Source organism: Pelecanus crispus, chromosome Z (genome assembly GCF_030463565.1).
Source record: "Pelecanus crispus isolate bPelCri1 chromosome Z, bPelCri1.pri, whole genome shotgun sequence".
Taxonomy (NCBI): domain Eukaryota; kingdom Metazoa; phylum Chordata; class Aves; order Pelecaniformes; family Pelecanidae; genus Pelecanus; species Pelecanus crispus.
The window spans coordinates 39,203,894-39,226,830 of NC_134676.1; the positions used below are offsets into that span (position 1 = coordinate 39,203,894).

Sequence of the window (22,937 nt, forward strand, 5' to 3'; positions counted from 1 at the left end):
GTTTTAAAAAGCTGTAGTGCTACATCTTTCATTAGTAGTATGTACTAGAGAAAAGCAACGTGTCTTCTGCAACTTGTAACAAAAATGGGAAAATCTGTTTCTCAGTTGGGAGCGAGTTCAGTCATTGGCATTTCAGTGATGCTCTGAAAGGCCAAGTCATAGGCTGTCAGAGGAACTGCAGAGGTGCTAGTCATCCTATAAATCAAGTGTTGTTTTGTCTGTGTCTTGCCAGGTGATTAGAGTGGATGATTGTCCCCAGAACACCCAAGTGAGCTCAGAGCCTGCAGAGATCAATGTCTGGGATGAACAAGAGAAACACAGCAAGAACTGGCTCACTGTGTCTAATTTCAGTCAGCTAAGTATGTGGTAATTTGCAGACAGTGAAATTCAGAACAGCTTTTAAAAAGAAGCAGTATAATAAAAATTCACAAATTCAAAGTGTCTTGCACCACTTCCACCTCATGGCATAATTTTTACAGAATTAGAATTATGTTTCAGGCACACACAACTTGGTTATTTGTTGTGTCATTGCAGAGGCAAAAGGGGCATAGGTTGGATGGAAGGTCAGTTAAATCTTTCTGGGAGTGCTGCTTGTCTCACATGGGAGATAGCAGAGTATTAATCCTCAGGAATAAGTAGGAAGCAAGGAGGACGATATCCTTGTTGCCTCTCCTGAGGTGTCTTCTAAAGTGGCATCCTGGCTAATTGCAAAAATAACCTCTCTCGTGAATTCCTCAGGGCATTTACACTCACAGGCAGTGCTGCTATACTGTATCTGCTGGCAGATCCTCTGCATGCATTATTCATTACTCATTGCTCAGAAACACATCCTCCAAAGGCAAGAAATGAGTTCTGCATCATCTCTGTTGGAATGAAAAGGGAATGGCATTCTTACTCTTCTTCTTACTAATTCTCCAACTCTTTCATTCTCCGAAATCCTTTGCATAGTTCATCTGATACCTTTCAGCTTTGCTGTGATGCGGCTCACTGGCTTCACCCTGTGAGCTGCTGGGAGAAGCACCAGGGAATGCTGTGACTCAGCACAGCATGGTCTGAGAAGAGCTGTGCTCCTCTGAAATCTGCTGACAGAGAATGGAAATAGTCTGTTTTAACCCTATGAAATTGTGTTACTGCTTTTATAGTCCATTATGTGTTTGCTGCAGCAATATGGTATATAGGTGTTTATTTTATAGTACTGCATAGGTGTTTAGTTTGTAGCAGTAGAGCTGTTCATTTAGACTCTGGAAATAGCTGACACCTGCTCTTTTGGCTAGGTTTGGAACGTCTCAGTTACATGCAGCAGAAAATGAAAAATCAAGACATCGGTAGGCATACCATACCATTCTGTGATTACCTGAGACATTCTCGAGAGGTAAGACCTAAGATTACCCATCTTAGTCTGTGGTTTTGGTTGGGATGAGCCCAGGATAGCTCTGCTGACGTCCCTGGACTTGCCACTGCAGGTTCTTTGTCATGAAACACCTCTTGAGACATAAGGAACTTTTGTTGTCTGCTGGCACAGCGCATGTGTGCAAGTAAATGAGTAATTTAACAGCTGTTAATACTCTGTTAAGATTATTGAAGTAGGATATTAAATGATTGAATCGCAAAGTGGTTCTGAGTATGAAGAAGTTTGTCAGAAATGGCGCATGTGTTGATGTTTCATTAGGCAATGAGTGAGCACGCAGCTTGGTCTTGAACCTTTGGGCGGAACTGGTTAGCAGAGTGAAGTAAATTTTGGGAAGTTAGCTATATAGCTCTTAATCTGTCACACAGAGAGTTATTTCTTGCAACGTCGGAGTTAAATATTGATAATAATTGTAAAGCTTAGATTTCCTAACCACTGACTTATAACCACCGTATCTTATTATTTAACAGAATTAATTTGCAGCTCCGTAATGTAAAGGTCCTCTGCCTATGTAAATCAACATAGGCTCATTGACTGTGATGGAGCTAGACCAATTTGTATTTCCTGAAGACTGGGCTCAGGAATCTGGATTATAGTAATGTCTATCTGTTTTAAAATGATGTGGCTAATGGAAAAAAATACATCTTTCACTACATTGCATAGGGATGTCTTGGAGGTATGAAAGGAAACTAACAAAGAATAAATTAAGAAAAGGAACTGTGAAATAAGCCTTTCCTCTTCCTTTTTCAACAGCACCCTTCCTTGCCTGTTTTATTTACAGCACTCTTGATTATTAAAATGGTTATCTGTAAAAGCCTAGCTTATTAAAAGCCTAGCTTATTTTTCACTGTAAATTCTATGAGTTGCTTTTTTTTTTTTTTAAAGGAATGAAAACAAACCAGATACTTTCAGATTTGCTGTTCTGAGTGCTGTAGAATTTGAATCTCAAATACCAGGGAAGAAAGCTTGAATGTAAATTTTAAAAATGGCAGGGTTTTGTATGAAAGAGGAGAGAGAGAGAAATAGAAATAAATTTACTGATTTTGTATTCTGTAAAACCTAAGCTTGGAGTCTAAATCAGTAAGTCTTTGAAATGTGAAACACAGGGTCAGACAAGCAAAATAAAGGTACAGTCAGGGAAACTGTGTGAAGGGACCAAGTAACCTGGTGCTTCAAAACTCATATTAAAATGTCTTGGGTAAAACTCAAGGGTGAGATTTTTAAAGTTCTTAGAAAAATTCCACTGATTACAGGAGGTTTGGAGTTAGGCTGAAATTAGTCACTTCCCAGAACACAAACTTCAAATTATTTATACTTTCAAGACATAGCCTCCAATACCCACTGAGTTGCTATGCCTCTCCTTAAGTCCTGTCTGGGTTATGAGAGTTTATATATATCACTGAGATGTAACAATGTTGCTGCATCCAAGTCTTCCGCTTGGACTATGATATATTTTAAAGAAATGCATTTTTCCTGAAGTGGTGTTTCTCAGATTTACCCACTGAACACCAGTGGTTCAGAAATCCCTCCTGATGAGTAGCAGGGAGCAAAGCAAGGGTGTGTGTAGGAAGGTTTTAATATTGTTAAAGATTTTTTCGTCTTGAAAGCAGGCTACAAGGTGAAAATATGAGTGAAATAAAAAAATTGTGAGTTAAGTTTCAGATAATATTCAAAGATGAATTTTAGTTAATTTATGTTTAAACTTCATTGTCTTTGAACTTTTGGGGGGGGGGCTCTATTTCTTTTGAGGATTGAAATCTTCCTGGCAACATTATCTGTGAAGAATAATCCCTTTTGTGACTAGCACATTAGGGCCAGCTGGCCCAGTTTTCCCTAATATGGCTGGAAGTTTAAAAGATTATTTGAGTACTTCTTTAACTATAAGGCCTGGAAAATATGTGATCTAAATATCACTGGAAAGCTGCTCAGTTTGTTACCTTCTTCTGTTACAGAGGTTTAGGGTGCATTTTATTTTCAACAACTGTAAAGCCTATCTCTAAATTGGAATTTTCCAATATAGAGTTGTCTAATACTGTCTATATTAGAAGACCTTTAACATACTTTTGTGAGTGTATTGAGATATAGCTGGGTACCTGAGCATTTTATTCAAATGTATGGCGACAGCATGGAAAACTGTAATGTGAGCAAATTAGTTCCATTTTAGTGTAGGTATGGCAATGCTGTGATTCACCTGCTTGTCAGTGTCATTATTCATGCTAACAATAAGCGTAACAGTAAGTGTTTTCAAGATTGTACCTTTTTGAGTTGTGCAGTGTGTATATGACAGTGATACGCAGATTTTACCAGTAAAAGCATCTCTCTTCTTTACAGGATTTGAGTAATAGCATATTTGGAACCACCAAGAAACGTAATCTGAACAGGAACTCCTCGTATGTATTATTAGTATGTTAAGATACTTATCACATGCTTTTGAAAGAGACTTCTATACTTTCTGCAGGTTTCCACTTCAGTTCTGCATTATACTTAGGATGAGAAATTTATGTGAAACGAAGAGTTAAGGCAATTCAGTCTGTTTACATTTCTTTAAATGAAGCCTTATTAATGGAGATAAGGGAAATCCACTTAAACAAAGTGTGTAATTTTAGGTGGAATAGACACCCCTTTTTATTCCAACAATAATCCAATTTTCTAATTCAATCATTAAGATCACCACAGCATCTTTAACTAGCCATTATTCCAATCTGGTGAGCATGAAAAGTTGCATTTACTTTTGCTGTGCAAATTGCATGTTTCCTTTTTTAATAATTAAAATGCTAGCAGCTCCTGAAAGCTTCTCTCATTCTCTGATTAATCTCTTTCATACTGTACATTTACAAAATATTCAGCTTGGCTTTCTTAATAGGTTTTCAATAGTTATTAAGCTTTGATTACATTTAGTGAAACTATACTGATTTCAAAAACGTTTTCAATTTTATTGTGGGTTTTTTGAGTTTTTTTTTCCCAGCTTGATTGATCATTATCTTAATATTGGGGGTATTTTTTCCATATGCAGTGCTGTCTTTATGTTCCTTTTCCTTTTCTTTCTTAGTTTTGTCAATTTCTTTTATATCTCTCTTACTTAGTAACACTGTGGATGTAATAAATAAAAGGTACTAAAAAGCTGTCACATGCCATGTGATTTCACCACGGGAAGAGGAAAAAAGATACTGTGGTTTTTACCCATCCTGTGGTTGGGTTTTTTTTTTTTTTTAACCCAGTCATTTATAGGCAGTAGGCAAACTGCATACTTACCAGCAGGACTTACAGGCCATTGAGTGGCCTGATTCTGTCACTTAGTCTATTGTCTTCAGTGGGATCTCTCTGGTCTGTGAGGTGAATCATATTCACTGTCTTCTGTAACAAAGACTGCTTTAATCTTAATGCTGATGCTGTAGTCTCTCTGCATCCTTGCTAATCCAAAGGACCATCAGTTTAAAAAGTCTGTTTTTGTGCAAGCAATGGTAATGGCTTATGTAGCTCTGAATACATCTCAGCATTGATTGAAAAATGAACAATTGTGTATGTGATTGAAGTGGTCTTCAACTGATACTCTTATTGCAGTGTAAACGATATGAACAGCGGTGCAGAATCATAAGAGCAGCTCAACATAAAGCAGAGAAAGAAACATGCAGAAAAATGCGGCTATTCTTCAGTAACTGAAGATTATTTGCTGATTGTTGCAATGAACAAAGTTGCACTGAGGGTTATTTTAGTTTGTGATTGCTAATCAAACCTTTGTGAGTTTTGCCGTCACGTAGATGACATCTCTTTATATGTACCAGTGTTAGCTTAATGACAGAAATTTTGGAGTAAAATATCAAATGTTTGCTTTTAAACAGGTTGAGAACTTCAGAGGAAACTGACAGTAAGTTTTTGGTTGCTTGTCATTCATTTTAATGCCACTCTGCAAATCTCACTGACAATTCTGAAGTACAAAATCCAAAAGGAAGTTAATTTACTATAGTTGGAGGGTTATAGGAAAATGTTCCAACTATTCATATGTTAGTTAGTAATTCATACTTTAAAGTGAAAGATTTTTTTATGAGGACATGTTGTTCTCATGATAACTGCAAAAATCTTAAAAGAAAAAAAAATCTATTTTTGCTCTAGTCTGCCTGGTAATGTACTTCTCAGAAGAAACTCTTTAAGGTGATGGTGCTGCTTTCATCCCTGGCAGTCTAAGAGATCTGAGCTAAAACAGGTTGTATACCTGAGGATAGATTGTGATATAAAATTTTTAATGCATGCTTGATTTTTTCAAGTTGCAGTTTGGTGTAATTCCTTTGTTTGTGTGGTTTCCCTGAAATTATGAAATCGGTGAAGGCCTGAATTCATTATGAAATAGCCAATAAAGAAATTCAAGGTTATAGCAAGGAATTACTGTGTTCCACAAAAATAGAATGCTAGTTGACTTCACTTGTATTTGTTGCCTTTTAGTCTATCATCCAGTTCTCCTGACATGCCACTTAGCTGTAAGAGGCTGAGCAGCTGGGCATCTATCTCTTTTTGGAGGCTAGCTGTGACGCAGAAACAAGTTGCTCTTAGACTTATCTCCCCTTCAAGAGCTGCTCTTTCTGGGTCTGGCTGTGCACAAAACGCTGCAGTGCTGAAGCACACTGCTGCAAGCATAGTGAGTTGTGGGGCTGCGCTCTAGAGTGCATCATTGCTTTGATTAAAATCCAGTTTTCCCATCCTCAAAAGGAATTACTTAGACCCCCCCCTTCCCCTTTTCATGTTTGTATTTTTACAACGTACAAAATGCAACAAAAGCTAGTTGGGTCCAGCAAGAAAGAGAGCAAAGGGACCTTGAATCACCAAGGGCACTCTGTGGAGATGCTGGCCCTTCCCCCAGCATCTATTTATGTTTTTTATTTAAGACCTCTTTCACTGGAAAAGGTAAGCAAATAAAATACACCAAGAAGAAAAGTGTAATGTTCAAATATTTTGATGAAGATTCAGTTTTGATTATCTTGTTTTTCAGAATTAAAAGTAGTACAGTATACATATTTTCTAAAATCTAGCATTTTGAAGGATTGTTTTCCAATAGAACAAAGTGATTTCATCTAATTAATGGAAACATGCTCGTTAATCTTGTTTTTATTAAAAAGACTTTTTAGAAAACAAAGATTTTTGGACAAATTTGATCTGGCTGTGCCTGTTAAATATGTAACCACAGAAACTGTTTGTCTGTTTATATTTTAACAGTATTTGAGATGTTGTGGGTTAATGGGACAGTATTATTATAACTTCGGTGTAATAGTATAGTTAATGAAATGCTTAATGACTGAGGATGGAGTTGGAAAAATCATGCCTTTGGGAGGCTGTGAAGCATGATGGACAGCAAAGTGCTTTTAATATCCCAGAGGTGTAATTGGCTTAGAGAAGCTACATGTCCTTGAGGTTAATATCACATGTTTCCCACCATTTCCCTGAATAAATAAGTCATCTGGCTATATTACACTGATGACTGAAATCTGCCAATATATTGTACATTATAACATAGTTAAAGCCTAGTAATACTTCTCCTCTTTAGCGTGCTGAGATGGTAAATTCTGATTTATCTGTTTCATGACAAACTCTGGGATGGAAGGAATTTAAAAAAATCATGCATTTATCTCTGGTATAATAATTAATGAAATGATGCTTTAACATTATTTCAGATAGCTTTGCCTGCTTGAAAACATCTCAAGATCTGCATCATCACTACTCTGGTAAGCATGAGACACCAGAATGATAGCTGAGTAATTTAACAAATTAAAAAGAACATTAGTTCTTCCCTTGTCATCCTCTGTGATTTTCACTTTGAAGAGTTGCACAATTGCCCACTGCTAAGGAGGTTCTGTATTAATTCATGCCTAACACTCCAGTGAGGAAATTATGAATTATTTTCTTGCTGCTAATTGCTCCATTCCGGGTATTTCTGGCAAATTCAGAGCAGAATGTAGATAATCACTTTCAAAATATCAGTGGAAACAGTGAATATAGCTCTGATTCCTGGGGGGGGCAGAAGAGGCAGTCATCTGTTTATAGCTGTCACTTCCCCTCACACCTCCCGCATCGTCCTTTGTACTTTCTGGAATTGGTTTCTTCAGTTAATTGGTCCTGTACTACTTAATCTGTGTTTATATACCTATGAACTCCTGGAAATCTGGCAGGGAATAAATCATTTGGTTGCTAATTGCCTGCAGTCCTGTCTCTTCCTGAACTGAATATGTACGGATTTTCCCACAAGGCTTGGATTTCAGTTTTTCCCAGAGGAGAACTGTGGAGAGCTTGCCAGTAGATGTCTCTGTTGCCTACAGGACTTGGCCTCCTTTAAAGGGAAGCCTGGGGTAAACCAGAAGCATTAGCAGCCTCCTGAAGTTCAAAAAACTATGCGATTTTCACTGGGAATAACACCTCCTGGTTTGTAATCAGTGTACAGGAGTAATTTCTCTGACATTGTGGCATTGTTGCAGTGATTAATTTGGCTCTCACCAGGCATGCTATTAGAGATTAGGTAGGACTTTTTAGCACAGGTGAGAGTGGTTTCCATTATGAGTTGACAAATGTCTTGAGAGGTTTCCAGTGTAGGTTTTCTTTCCTCAGGAAGATCGGGATAGAATTTAGCCAACTAAGCCCAAAAGTTTGATACTAAAATCCCGCAGCATATACTGCTTATGCATTATTTTTGCTATCACTTTGTGCAAATACAGTTGTGCCTCTCTGCACACCCAAAAGAACATGAGTTTTGACCCAGGTTCAGCATCTGGTGTAAGTCCACTTCACATTGCTTCTGGAGGTTCTACAGTGAGTGCTGGTACAGGTCTGGCAGCTCCTCTGTTCACATCCTTGTCCCTGCTATGCACTAATTCCATGACCAGAGCATGTTCTTAGTGAGAAATCAGGGGAGGACCTTGATTTTCAGTCCATGCTCCAAAACTATTCAGACATGTTAACCAATGCTTGTTGAATTCAGAATATGTAAACAAGCCTTGAAGTGGAGTCTGAAATGCAGATCTTCTCAAATGAGAGCCCCAAGTCATGGGTTGGCATGTCATGGGTCCTCTTTGCTCTCTCCTTCTGGTATAAATAATATCTAGTTAATTTCTGCTTAGAGTAGTAATCTTAAAAAGCAGGACAGGTGGTGTCCAAGCTCTGGAAGAGTCTGCCATCAGGGCTTTTTGGTTGCTCTGCAGAGAAGCACAGCTCTGCTGTGGTTCACTCTCTGCTTTGGATGCTAGTTTTGTCTTCAGCCATTGAATAGGGAAATTAGGCAGTCAGCACCATAGCATCGGAGTTGCCTGCTTGTTCTAGTCTTACCCTCTTTGCGGCTTACTTCACAACTTGCTCCCGCTTCCTGGTGAGTGAGTCATTGTAAGGACAAATCCATAAATACTTAGTTGGCGCTCTGAAGTTTTGAGGGTGTTTGCCTGAGAAAAAAGCTGCCAATTAGGGAGATATAATAATGGTACTGACGTTGTTTGGTGAGGGCCCCAGGTGAAGAAACAGTGCTCTGTGCAGGGCAAGCTTGGATTTTCCTGTGATGCCTTGCTAAATCCCCAGGTATTTCTGAGTCTGACAGAGACAGGCAGTGAGGGCAGCGGGGGCTGGTGCATCTCATTGGCACAGTGTGAATGTTGCTGCACTGGAGCCAGCAGGAGGAGGAAGTAGTAGCAGCCCTTGGTGGAACGAGGAGGATGAAGAGTTAGCAGAAGCAGTCCTTCTAGCCAGGGTGCAAGGAGCTTATCCCAGAGAGCCTGTTTCCTTGGAAGAAGGGAATCAATGAACGGGGGAAAGAGTGGCAGCTGGTGCTTGTGAGATTCCATGGGTGGGCAAAGGGCAATTGCTAGCTGGGTTGAATGGTGATCAGATCTCACACAGGATCACGCTGCAGCCTCCTTGGCTTTGTACGCTACAGTAAAGTGCCACCAGCTGTTTTTGAACCTCAGCCAGCTTGATGTTTTTTCAGTATAGTAGTGAAATCTATGTTGTTTGCAGCTGTTGAAAGAAACAACTTAATGAGACTTGCTCAGACCATACCATTTACACCAGTCCAGCTCTTTGGTGAGTACCAACTTCTTGGTTATGTTTTTTTGTTTTATAAATAGTCAGTGCATTATCTTTTGTTAAAGACTGTGTTTGAGAAATTTCCTTGGATGAATTTCAGCAATTCTTCTTTTCTGAAAGAGATGAACCAGGGTACAGTTGTAGTCATGCAGTAATTTCGGGACTTTTGGAGGTCATCTGGTCCAACTCCCTTTATGGCCGATTCAGATCAGGTTGCTGAGAGCCTGTCCAATTGCATTTTGAATATGTCTATGAATGGAGATTCCTCAGCTTCACTGGACAACCTCTTCCAGTGTTTGACTGACTTCATTGAGAACCTAGTATTTTTCCCAGTACTTGTTGGGGTTTCCCTTGCTGTAACTTGTATCTGTTTGCATTCATGTGATTACTGTCAACCTCAGAGGTGAGTCTAACTCCATCTTCTCTATACCTATCATTAGGACAGCTAAAGACAACAAAAAACAGCAAAAAGTTTCCCCTTAACATTAACACCTCCATTCTCTCTCTTTCTCTCGCTCATACACATGCATGTAGGTATAGGTGTAGGATATCCCATCCACAAGAAAACCAGGTATTGGTTGAAGGAGCATTACTCCTGTACCTGGTATAGAAGGCTTGTAGCGTACCAAGGAAGAGAACTGTGCTGTAACTGAAGAGTGGTAGAGAATAATACATAATTTGTTTGGAAGAGTTCTTAAATTAGTGTGCAGTATTGGCTTACTGCAGCAGCAGCTCTGCCTCTAGACACTTGAGTTCTAGGTGCCTTCTTTTCAATGGGTAGAATATTTTGTCTCACAGCAACTAATTGCTGATACTTGCAGCATCATAGGATTTCTTGGGACCAGATTGCTGCAGATAATTAATATAGCTATGAGCATATTGAACATTCTAATCTTTGAAGCTCTCAGGAGACACCTTTCTAGGTATTAAATTGTCAAAAGATAATAAAATGAAGAATTAATGTAAGATTAAAAAATGTGTCTAGTTATAGTATCTTTATTCAAGTGTCTGTCTTTCATGTAAGACACTGGCTTTTCTATTGCTTTATTTTAAATTAAAATGTGCACAAATTGTGGCATTCGACAGCATCTATATTTGTGCTAACTGGTGACAGTAGGCTCGGGAGTCGGGAAGAAGTCTACTAATCTGAATCCAGTTTGTCCTTCTTTATGCCATTCTTTGCCATTTTGCAGATGTAGTTACCTCATCAGACTTGCCAGTGAAAACCTGTTTCTTATGAATTAACATTGTAAACAATATGAGTTGCAAGAAGGAGAGGCAGGTTTAAAAAATCAGTCCACTTTTCTGCTAGTTTACAAATGGTTGCAACAGAAAGGTGTCTCGCTTATGCTGCAAAAAAGGAATGCTATTACAACTATATAGGGAAACAGATTGTGACTGGGCTAAAGCTCACCAGGTTTGTTCTGCTCTCAGAAAAATGTTACTAGCAGGAGCAGAACATCTGAAATTTTGTGCAGTACAAATAACATTGGAATTTCTAGGAAAAAGGCAAATCTTAGTTTCAAACACCAAAACTGTAAACTTCCTGTTAATGTGCTTTAGTTTGTTTTCCTACAGTTCCTTTCTCCAAGGAAAGTCATGTCCTTTTCAATCTAATTTCCCTGGCTCATTGTGGCCAAGTCACCACTTTTGAAACAACTCTCAGCTCTCTGCATCAAAAGGTGGCACTGTCCAGCCCTTTAATTTTGTAGTCGATAACTATTACAAGCTGTGTGTGCTTGTTTGTCTTGTTTATTTGTTTGTTTTTTTTTTTTTTTGTTAAGCAAAATTACAAGGAAAATACTGTGAGTGTTCCATGGATCTTGGTTAACTTAAAACAAGTCTTACTAAAAATTCCCCTTCCACATAAGTGCATAAACAGAGGGAGCCACACTCAGTATATTTAAAGTTCATACGCTGGAGATAAAATGGTGACCATTTAAAAATACATACTTTTAAAGCTCAACCATTTTTAAGTACTTAAAAGGCTGTGGCGAATGAGATGATTGATTTATATAGACCAGAATGTCAGCGAGCTTTGTTTGTGTGCAAGTGTGCAGGAGGTCTTAAATTCATCTCTGCTTAGAGGCTTAATACAAGCTCTTTGTACCATTTATGTTACCACAGTAGATCTTAAGTGGAACGTATGTAGTAAGTAGTGAAAATTTAGGCTGGGGAAGTTTTCACACAGATGAACAGTAATGGTAAAAAAGCTCTCTGTTAAAGTGTGACTTGCAAAGGTATGTAAAGTTGTACATCATTTTAAGATACCAAATCAAAATGCAATGTTGTTGCAAATTGCTGATTCTGCAATGTGTGATTTCTGCTAACAAAACTTCCTTTTATTTAAGCCGGAGAGGAAGTGACGGTCTATCGGCTAGAAGAAAGTTCACCTATGAACCTTGATAAAAGCATGTCTTCCTGGTCCCAGCGTGGTATGGCTGCAATGATCCAAGTCTTGTCACGGGAGGAGATGGATGGAGGTCTGCGGAGGGCCATGAAGGTCATTTGTACTTGGTCTGAGAATGATGTATTAAAGTTGGGACAAGTATTTATTGTGAAGTCTTTTCTGCCAGAGGTGGTTCAGACTTGGCAAAAGATCTTTCATGATGGCACAGTGTTACATCTCTGCCTGAGGGTGAGTTCAGACCTGAAGGCACACTGACTGGTCTAGCCTGATATGCCTTAAATGTTATACTGCTTACATGTGAATGTCTTCAGCATGGTTGACATGTGGTTTGATGTTACCTTTTGGAAGGAAAAAAGGTTTTGAGAAAGATACATCTCTCATTTGTAAACAGTATACAGTCAAGTATTTGTTTGTTTGTTTGTTTTGACAAATTCATGACACCTTTCTTCATGAAAATGAAAGTAATGTTTATAATATTATTTTCTTCAGGAGATCCAACAGCAAAGGGCTGCCCAGAAGTTAATCTATACCTTCAATCAAGTGAAGCCTCATACTATTCCCTATACTCCAAGGTAAAATTAGTGTCTTTAAGTATTAGGTGCCAGAAGTTTCTCTTCTCAGCTGTGTCCCAGGTCTAGTGCAGCCTTCTTTTCCATAGTGGGTTGAAACAGCTGTTGCTTACACAGCTTAATGATAGTTAATCAACTTTTTAACAGGAAAGGTAGGCAGCTTTGAACTTTGTCTTTATAGCTACATGTGATGGCAAAATAAGCTTCTTCATAACGCTGTTCCTTAGTCTTAAGCAAGAATTGCCTTTTATACAGTTACCGTAAGACAATTTGATATAGCTTATTTACAGAGGGCTGGAGTAAATCAGATTATGTTGTTTGTCCATACTTTCTGATCAAGTGCTTTGTTTTGAGAGTTATTGAACCGAGAAAGCCTTTGTGCTGTCTACCATTTGGTACTCCCTGCTGTTCAAAACGCTCCAGCTAGAGAAGATATGTGTTCCTTCTTGATATATTTACTTTGCATCATGCCGTGTGCTGACTGTGAGGATGTTCATTACTCTGCCAGCTCCTGATAGACAGCATTTATATCTACAGGTTCCTGGAAGTTTTCCTCATCTACTGCCATTCAGCGAACCAGTGGCTGACCATTGAAAAGTACATGACTGGCGAGTTTCGGAAATATAACAACAACAACGGAGACGAGATTACTCCCAGCAGCTTGCTGGAAGAGCTGATGCTGGCCTTCTCTCACTGGACCTACGTGTACACCCGTGGGGAGCTCCTTGTCCTGGATTTGCAAGGTGACTGCTAGCATGGGATCACTATTTGAAACTATTCTCTCAAAAGAGAATGTAAGACTGAGGAATGGACCAAATTCTGTACTCATTTACATACTGGCAAAGCTCAAGAAACCCCAGATATCTGTTGTGTGGCAGCGATAAATGAGTATCCACAGAAACACTCTGGATTAATATAGTTGTAATGGGAAAATAATTTGGCTTCAGATATGTCTAGGCTGAATGGGCAAAAGAGCAGGTAGATAAAGTGTGCAGGAACATTTCAGGCAGCTCCAAAAAACCACTCCACAGTTAAGGTATTTTTATTTTTATTAAGAGATATAAATAATACAGAGATTCAAGCATACCTATGTATATATGCACACTTAATGTATGTGTATATCTGTCAGAAGAGTGAACTGCTATCTGTATTTTTTTATTTTTCATATTAATAAATCTGTAAGCAGTTTACATAAGCTGCAAGCCTGAATGCTATTCGCAAAGTCTGGTAACTCCTTCAAAGAGCATGTGATCACTTTACTGTACATGTGTAAGTGGGAACATGGCATATTTTAAAGAGATAAAACAGTTGACAATGCTCAGAAGATGAACAGCACCCATCAAACAGTATAAACACTATTGTTTGTCATTTCTGTCAAGGGAAATGTGTATGGGTAGACAGAGACTTAACATATTTACATTTTACAGCATGCAGAAGCTGTGAATTACAAAAAGACATGCCTATTATGCAAAATAAACCTATAATTCCATCCTTGCCGTCATTTGGTTTTAGCTGCACATGAAGAAAAATACAGAAAGAGTAAGTGTGTCTTCACCATAGCCTACTAGAATTTGTCTGAAGTTTGCTTGGGTTTATTATACAACTCTCAACAGTTCCAGACCAACTGTGTTGGCTCAGACATGGAGAATTTAAACATCTATGTAAAACTCATCAAGACTGGAGCTTCAGTTTCCATCTCAAGCAAACTGAAATCTGCTCTAGTTTTGACTTCATCTTTATCTTGTAGTTCTCTAATCTGGAGTTTAGGAAAAGTGCAAGGGCTGCTCCCCTTGGAGTTCTAATAAGATTACTCTCTATTACCATTTACTATATAATACTAGGCCATCTCCACATATATATACACCACATCTTGTCTAATTTACATGAACTGAAATGACCTTCATTGAAGAGTATTGCAATTTGTGGGTATTTCAATCACAATACGCTATTTCCATAATCTTTACTGATTGTTGCAGAATATAAACTTACTATCAGTGGCCTATTGAAATAAAAATAATTGTGTATCATGTGATCATAGACATTTTTCATTAGTGTAAAAGCACAACGATTTACTCAGATATGAGAAAAGAGCATTTTGGCAAAGTGGTGTCATCAGTTTGGGGAAAACAGCAACATAGGTATCAGCATTGAGGTACCATAATGGAATTATTTATTGAATATGCTTCCATGCCCACCCAGAAGAAAAAAGGGATAACAGACCCAAGCATTTGCAGATCACGAAGTTGTGGGTTGTTGTGTTTGTTACCTTGAAGAGAACGTGTGTCTGAGGGTAGATCTATTGATATCAGTAAGATCCACATCTGATTAATACCTTTACTCCAACTTGAATAGCAGTCTCATGGTTAGTCACATTTTGCATAGTTGAACTTCAGCGTAATATTTAGTGCATTTGCATAAGCCTTCCATCTATATATAAATAAACCTCAAAGCAGCTGAAGTCAGGACTGTAATAAGTACTCTATGTTTGCCAATACGTAACAGATTTTTATACTCATGGCATTTTCTTTTTAACTCATGACCACTTTAACTATGACACTTTATGATCTACAAAGAAAATGGATAATTATATTTTCATTAAGTGCCAGATTATGAAATTGTGACTACTTTCCTTTGTAATACACACTGTTGATTTTGTTGTAGGTGTTGGGGAAAACCTTACAGATCCGTCTGTGATTAAACCTGAAGACAAAAAGTAGGTTTCTCTCTGATGAAATTATCATTCACTTCAGATGTTTTGCCAACAGTCTGTATATTTAGAGTGGTTTTTATGTTTTGTGTGAGTGATTTAATGATTTTTTGCATGGTGTTTGTGTTAAATGAAGGTATGATAGCAATGGAGAGACTACATCATCCTCTGTGCTTTAGAGGACTGTGGACTTGGGGCACTGTAAGTGTCCCAGCTCTCAACATGTGGTGAGTGGTGTGTGAAAGGTGGGGAGAGTCTGTGTTGCTGTGCTGGGAGCACAGGAGTTTTCCAGGGCTATGCAGGGAGAGCAGGAATGGGAGATGGAAGACCCTGTAAGTCTTTTCACAAGTTTGCACTGAAAGAGGTCATCAGTAACTTAAATGTGGCAGTCCGGTTTCCCCTGCCTGGTGGGGCACTGTTTCATGGAGTACATGGGGCCACAATGGCTTAAGAGGATGAGGAGAGGGCCTGTGGATCTCTGATCTTTCTGATAGGTCCTAGTGGTGCATTTAAGCACACTGCACATTACAATCTCAGAACTGTGATACAGAGATGGTAAATCATATGTGGAAAGTTATAAAAACTAGAGAGACTACACAGAAGTGGCAGTCTGCCTTCATGCATCAAATTTCAGAATCAGAATCATGGCCATTCTCCCATCCTGCGACTTTTTTCCTCACTGGTATTTGCTGTAGTGTGAGGAGAAGCAGTGGTGTTGATGGTTGCTGTCCTGCAGGGTCCTCTTCTCTGGTGAATCTTCCTAAACCCACACATCTCTCCAGCTGTGCCGTGGCATCCGTGCCCCTCCACTGTCTTGTGCTCCACGTGGCTCCCTCTTGCTCAGCTCATGTCATCTGATTGAAGGGGTGTTTCATGTTTGGAAGGAAGGAAGATATAAATATGAATAGTCTGATTTAATACAAAGGGCAATTAACTACAGAAATATCAGATGACTTGCCTAGAACTCAGAACAAGTTAATTTTGGAAGCAGGTTCTTAGTTCTGGGACCGTTATTAATATTTCATTAATAAGATTAGTAATAAATGACGGTATTAATATTGTATGAATGTCTAATTATGAATGTAGGTGTATTGGCCATATAGCATTTATTTTGGAAGCAACATCAAAAGTATGCTGAGCACCTCACAGTGACAAAGTCTTTGCCCTAAGTATGTCATAGGACAATGACAAAAGCACAAGGATACCTTAGGATAGAAAGGCAGAGAGGTCAGTTATGTAGCTGTTCGCTAGATTTTAGCAAACATTTTTAAGGTATTGCTACAGATGTATAAAAGTCTGGTTTACTACTGTTCAAGTGGATTTTTTATATCAGTAGTAGCAAAAACTGTAATAGTTATTACTGAACACTGTGGCCAGTCATTGACCACAGTACTTCACATGGCAACTCAGCTTATCATCTTTAAAATAGGAATAATATTTATCTACATTATCTCAAAGCTTATATTTATTAGTGTCCTTCTGGATTATTTTTGTGATTAAATAATTTTGTCATGCTTACTAAGATTTGATCACACAGATCTTATTTTCAGAACTTTTTGTTGTTTTGTTTTTTATTGTCTGCAAAACAGTCAAGTCCTAGTTAAAGAGCAAGCGTTGATTAATTAATCAAAACCAGCTTGATTTTCTTATGTTCAGGGAAATCTTCAGAACAGCAAGTTGTGGAACTATATTGTTTTGATTCAGGGATCTAAAGGAATAAGGCAGTGAAACTGTGGATGGATTCTGTAAGCAGCTGGCAGATACCCAATTCCAAGAAACACTTTCTAAAATAGTAATAACAACAACAATGTAAAAGCACTGTCTTTGCTCTAACCTTCATTTGCTCACAAGAGAAACATTTCTGGCAGTAGCAAGATCTGTTTTAAGTTTTCACTTGTAGGTAAGATACTTAATCAAAACCTGTGCACTGCCTCAAAAGTTGCTTTGAGCTTACGTTCTTTTAGAAGCCTGGGAGAAAATAGACGGCATCTGACTGATGGGGCTGATTCAAATTTTAGCACTACTTATAATTAAATTATTTATGTTTTGCTTCTTTAATTCCATTGATTTAGTGTCTCATGTCATTATCTTGTAATGAGTCTTTTATTTCATGTGTTCTGCATGCTGTCTTGAAATGGACTTTGTAATGGCAAAATGTGACCCCTAGCTCTGTGATAGTGCATTGTGTCTTGGTTTGTTTTATACACAGTGTCAAGACAAAAATAACAGATCTGTTTGGAAAGTGTGCCTGATACTGTGACACCTCAGACAGATCCCGATGTAAATCGGTGTAACTTCATGGATATTTAACATCAATTGAAGATCTGGCCATGTGCACTGCATAGGATGTATAAAGTGATAAAATGATACAGGTATAAAGTTCATGAAAAGATTTCCTTTGAAAGCAGAAGTAATCAAGGCACAGCAGCAAGGTCGTGACACAGTGCAGTCCCTGCAGACTCCTGTAGTGCCCAAACATTGGCAAGAATTGCATCATAAGCAGTACTCTGGATGCTCTTTTTAGCGTGTACTCCTTGCCAAATCCACAACAAAGTCCGCAGAGGTGAAGCTTTCACAGACACTAGGTGAAGAGTGTCTGTAGAGAAGATTCAGAGATGAGGAAAATAGTGGGCTGAGTTTCAAATTGGAAAGAACTGATGCATTAGGCCTGCTGAGAGAGGTGAGAAAAAGGGTGCTGGCTGTCAAAAATCTCATTACAAACATGTGAAAAGGAGGAGTCAGAGGTGCTATGCTCTCTTTTGAAAGCTTCCAAGCAGTTACTGATGGGCTTGAAGGTTTTAGTAATGAGTGGAGACCAAGTTCTCTGAAGCTACTCATTAGCATGTGTTTTGAAGAACAAATCTATTGAATATTTACCAAGCTGTGCACTTCCAGCCAAACAATTTACGGTTGAATTGCTGCCAGTAGACAAAACATCTGCATGAACTGAACCTCTACTTTAGAAAGCTGCACAACTGAAACAGGTGGACTGGAAGCTAAACCTACAAAAACATGCTGAATAAATGACTTGGGCACCTCCCTAGAAAGGTGCTACTTGCCATGAAGCTCCCCACAGTCCTTTACCTTCCATCAGTAAAGCTTTGTAAATGTTTTACTGTCTGCTTTGGGCATTTGTAGCTCTGGACTATAAGGAGCACTCTTTGCATCAGCACAGTCTGTGTTACCTGCCTGTCAGCCAGGACCAGTCTGGTACAATACGGTAGGCATTTATGGACCATAACTGTTCTGCACAGGTTCTGCACAAGAGGAGGAACATGTCTTGTTTTTTTAAGCCAATAAGCTCACATTAGTGCATCTGCTTGGGAAATAGGAAAGCTGGGCTCAGTATTTTTCTCTCCTTGGAGACACAATCGGACCTTGAATAAGCAGGACAGTGACCTTGTTTATAAAACATTTGTAGGGTTGGAAGGGACCAGAAGAGTTCAGCTCGTTCTTCTTCTGCACTGGGTCATTCTTGGCTTTACAGGTCTTGCACAGACAAGTCTTAAGGTCTTCCAAGAATGACCTTAAAAGCTTCCCAGAGCATCTGTTTTCAATAGATTGCTATCATTACTGTCTGAAAGATTTTTCCAGATTTTCTTCTTGAAACATTTCTTTTGGGTCCTGTCTACTGTCAACATAGAGAAAAAAATTTCAGTAAGTGCAAAGATGGTCACCATCTTCTCCTTCAATTTCCTTTTTTTCTTTTTAGGCTACCCCCTAGTCTTTCCATGTATGTCATGATTTCTCAACTGCTGGTCATTCTTGTTATTTTCCCAATTTATCCTCATATTTCTTGAAGTGGTTTTCCAAATTTAAATGCAGTATTCCTCTTGAACCATTGCCAGCATGGGGTAGAGACGAAAGATTACTTCACGTGTTGCAGAGAGTATCCCTGTTTATCTCACAACAGCATGAGAAAATTACCAGTCTGTCTTGTGCTATTAGCTGCACTTTGCATGGAATAACAGTTAGTTCCGAGGAAGTATCAGAGTGGTTCTGTAGCCTTGGAGTTAGTTAAGTCTTCTCAATTTCATATGCCCACCCAAGCGAGTACTTAAGTATGTTCTATTCTTACTGGCATTTTACCAGATTATACCAGGGGATAGAAATAGCTTTATAGCATCATGTCATTTAAAGTGTATATAGAATCATAGAATCGTTTAGGTTGGAAAAGACCTTTAAGATCATCCAGTCCAACCCTTAACCTAACATTACCAAGTCCACACTAAACCAATTAAGGGTAGACTAGACTAAACCATGTCCCAAAGTGCCATGTCTACCTGCTTTTTGAATGCTTCCAGGGATGGTGACTCCACCACCTCTCTGGGCAGCCTGTTCCAATGCTTGACTACCCTTTCCATGAAGAAATTTTTCCTAATATCCAAGCTAAACCTCCCCTGGTGCAGCTTGAGCCCGTTTCCTCTTATCCCATCGCCAACTACTTGGGAGAAGAGACCAACACCCACCTCACTACAACCTCCTTTCAGGTAGTCATAGAGAGCGATAAGGTCTCCCCTCAGCCTCCTCTTTTCCAGAATATATGGCATTTTCAATAATATTTCACTTCTTGCCTCATTTGATATACTAATTTGCAGTAAAGGCTGATTAGATGAGTCCTTCAGATGATCCAGGAGACAGATAGTCTTTAGTGTCAGCCAGAAATGAGAGAGATACTAAGCTTCTATAGTAGCTTTGGCTAATCATTGCTTTTCTCCTGTGTGAAAGGGGAGAGTGTCATATTTGAAAACTCCTTTCTTTAGAGAGAATATATGTGTGGATTACAGATAGAATTGAGAGAGTTAAAATATTTTTCTATAGCTTCTCAGAGCTGTAATTGATTTCAGATTTTAAAATGTGTTGTTTCCACTCTGCATATCATTAAAATAAAATACTAGCATTCATAAAGTTTCTTTGGAAGTGTTTCTTGTATGCTGTGTTCCGTGATGCCTAGAATGTCAATTAAATTCTTGAGAATAATGGTGGAGCAATATTAAAATTAATGAATACTGATCTTTCAGACTACATTAAGAATCTGTTATAATTATGTAATACTTATAATACATGTGTGGTTATAGCTTGCTTCTGTTTGTAATTGTGTCAGCTTCATTCAGAATATGCAATACACTTCCACAAATGGATCCCCTAGTAACGTTGCTGAATTGGCCTGAGTGCAGACACATGGAAATGAGCATAGGAAGAAGCCAGTAAATTTTAAAGCCTTGCTTGTCAGCAGCGTACTGTGGGTTTTTTTCTGTGCTGCATATTGATGTGACTAGGGTTCTGCTTGCTTTTGGCTTTCTGTTCTTAAATAAGGTAAAAGTGCTTGCTACCTCTGGTTTGTTCCCAGATGTCTACCATCAAAACCAGAACCAAACCATTTGCTTGATGAGAATGAGTGGTGGCTGCAACAGAGTCACTCAGATTCTGGCCTATATTGTCTAAATGTCGCTGTGCCCAAATTTTCTTTGAGCGTTTTAGTAGGAACTGCTGGGTCTGTCCTGTCTAGCTTTAGAGCATCTCTGAGATGCAGCACGAAGGAAAAGTAGTGTGGGGTATATGTAGGCTAAAACTTTACTAGAATTGGCGTTTTTCTTGTCCCAGAGCTAAGAAACTTGTGATATATGCCAAGCTTTGATTGTCTTTATACAAAGGGCTAACATCTCTGATTTAAAAAATAGAAAACATCATCGTCTCCCTCAGCAACTGCTCAACAACAATACAACAGCTTTATTTAGAGTTCACTGATTATTTAATAATATTTCTTTTAGATCTGGAAAGATGGTATTTGGACCAGCAAACCTAGGAGAAGGTGCAATAAGAAATTTCATCACAAAGCATCGTTGTAACTCTTGCTGCAGGAGGCTGAAACTTCCTGGTATGCAAAATAAAGATTAATTTTTAATCTATGTATAACTTTTTAAGTGCTAGGAGTAAAGGCCTAGGTGTGCTGTAAAGACAAGAACTGGATTCTATTGAGCTAAAAGTTTATAACAGGTACACTCTCTGTGCAAAGGCGGATGTGAGAATATTGCTCTTTTACCTTGCTCTTTCTCCCAGCAACTGTGTAAGGGTTGGAGCTTATCAACCTGATGTTAGGATTCAGCATTAAAACTTGTACCCATTGAATTGTTTCCTTTGCTTTGCAAAATGGTAGCTCATTTTTCCAGGGTCGTCACTACAGATAACATCAACAATAATTTTTAGAATGAGAAAGAGTAACGATCTAAAAATTGGCAATGCATTAGTCAGGGAAAAACTCACTGGAGGTTTCCTGGCCCTGGGATAGGGTCCTATATGCTGCAGCACTTACTTCTGCTTAGTTGGATTGCCTGTTGTTCGTGTTAGATTTGATAGAATGTGCTTCTGTTTGATGTGGGGCAGATTTAAAAGACTCAAAGCCAAAATAGATTGCTGTGCTGGATGAATTTCCACCCACCTTTTTTTTTTCTAGGGGAAAGCTCCTTCATTGCAGTGCCTACATGGAGCAATAATTGCTGTTTCATTCTGAAACAGAAACTGCAATGTTACTGTTTTTGATTATTTGTGTCTGTGGCAGCTAGAGATAATAGAGGTGAAAATTGGCTGAATTAATACAGTCAGGGAAGGTTCATTCCCATCAGCTCCATTTTGGGTCCCCCCAGGGCTCACATCCCCCTGGCTCTGATTTGCCCTGCTGCAGATTTTCTTCCTCCTGGCAACAGCTAACAAGCTGCCACCAGTCACTGGGTTGGACACTGCCTGGGGTGTACGTGCTTTTCAAACATTTACTTGGCTGCATCATTGAATTTATTTTCTTGCCATAGATTTAAGAAGTGACTACACACTGGAAAGGGTTGGTCCAGCCTTCGAAATAGAAATGGAGACAAGCACCAGAGGAGCTGACGATGCAGATGAGCCTTTGGAGTATGACACGCGGCTGTGAAGTGGTGGCTGTGAGCAGAGCCCATGTGTTTGCATGCTCAAAAACCTGCCCCTTATCACTGCCATGGGTCAGTCCAAAAGAATAAAACACAGGTGTCTGAGTGCAGCATCTGTCTGCCCTTGACAGACCCTATATGCAAGGAATAAAAAAAATTATCTTTATTTACTCCCCTTCCGTGCTCTTGTGCTGGTCTTTCTCGCACAGTTCAGTGAATTGCTAGGAGCAGGTCACCCCTTAGCTGGCTGAACTGTCTCATCAGTGCCTTGGGTTTTTTTTGAAATATGGATTATACTTCCAAGCTGTGCTTTCTTAGGAAAATGACTGTGACAAGCGTATTTCCAAGGGGGAGTGATTTGATGTTTCTCTCTGCTCTTTAGTAAATAACTGAATGTATACAAATGTGCAAATCTTTCGTTTTCAGAGGCAGAGCCCACTGAGCTCCGTGCTCACTTTTCCCTGGGCATAGGAGGCTCTTCAGGAAATTGCAGAAATATTACTTTCTCTTTATTATTGATTTTGGTACAGAGACAAACCAAGAATGTATGAGTAATGAATTAGTGGTTTAAACAATAGTCACTGATATAGAAGGTAGACTGAAAAGTTTCATGGGAGCTTCACCTTGAATTCTTTTCACATACCAAGAACAAGTTGAACAATGCAGGGTTATATTATTGGACCCACATTTTGAGTTGATGAAATTGATAAATCTGTGATCTTTAATATGAACATGAAGAACAACCTTGAACGTGATTCAACTTTTAACCAGGACCTGCCTTTCTTTATAATATTTTTGCTTCAGAATGTTTTAAAGTAGTAATTGGCAACAAAGATTTTAGAAGTCACGAAGAATAGGTTCCATTTGGTATTTA

General features: G+C 38.8%; 1 protein-coding gene across 1 annotated transcript in view; it reads left to right on the forward strand.

Annotated features, from left to right (window-relative positions):
• TRPM6 (transient receptor potential cation channel subfamily M member 6) overlaps positions 1-22,068 on the forward strand; it is a 94,527-nt gene extending 72,459 nt beyond the window's left edge. Inside the window, exons 28-39 of the mRNA XM_075727092.1 lie at positions 233-359; positions 1,275-1,372; positions 3,740-3,798; positions 5,248-5,273; positions 7,069-7,119; positions 9,389-9,454; positions 11,809-12,095; positions 12,357-12,439; positions 12,974-13,179; positions 15,098-15,149; positions 20,915-21,021; positions 21,950-22,068. Of these exons, the coding sequence (XP_075583207.1) occupies positions 233-359; positions 1,275-1,372; positions 3,740-3,798; positions 5,248-5,273; positions 7,069-7,119; positions 9,389-9,454; positions 11,809-12,095; positions 12,357-12,439; positions 12,974-13,179; positions 15,098-15,149; positions 20,915-21,021; positions 21,950-22,068 (1,281 nt within the window). The remainder of the gene's footprint in view (positions 1-232; positions 360-1,274; positions 1,373-3,739; positions 3,799-5,247; positions 5,274-7,068; positions 7,120-9,388; positions 9,455-11,808; positions 12,096-12,356; positions 12,440-12,973; positions 13,180-15,097; positions 15,150-20,914; positions 21,022-21,949) is intronic.
• The last annotated feature ends 869 nt before the right edge of the window (positions 22,069-22,937 follow it).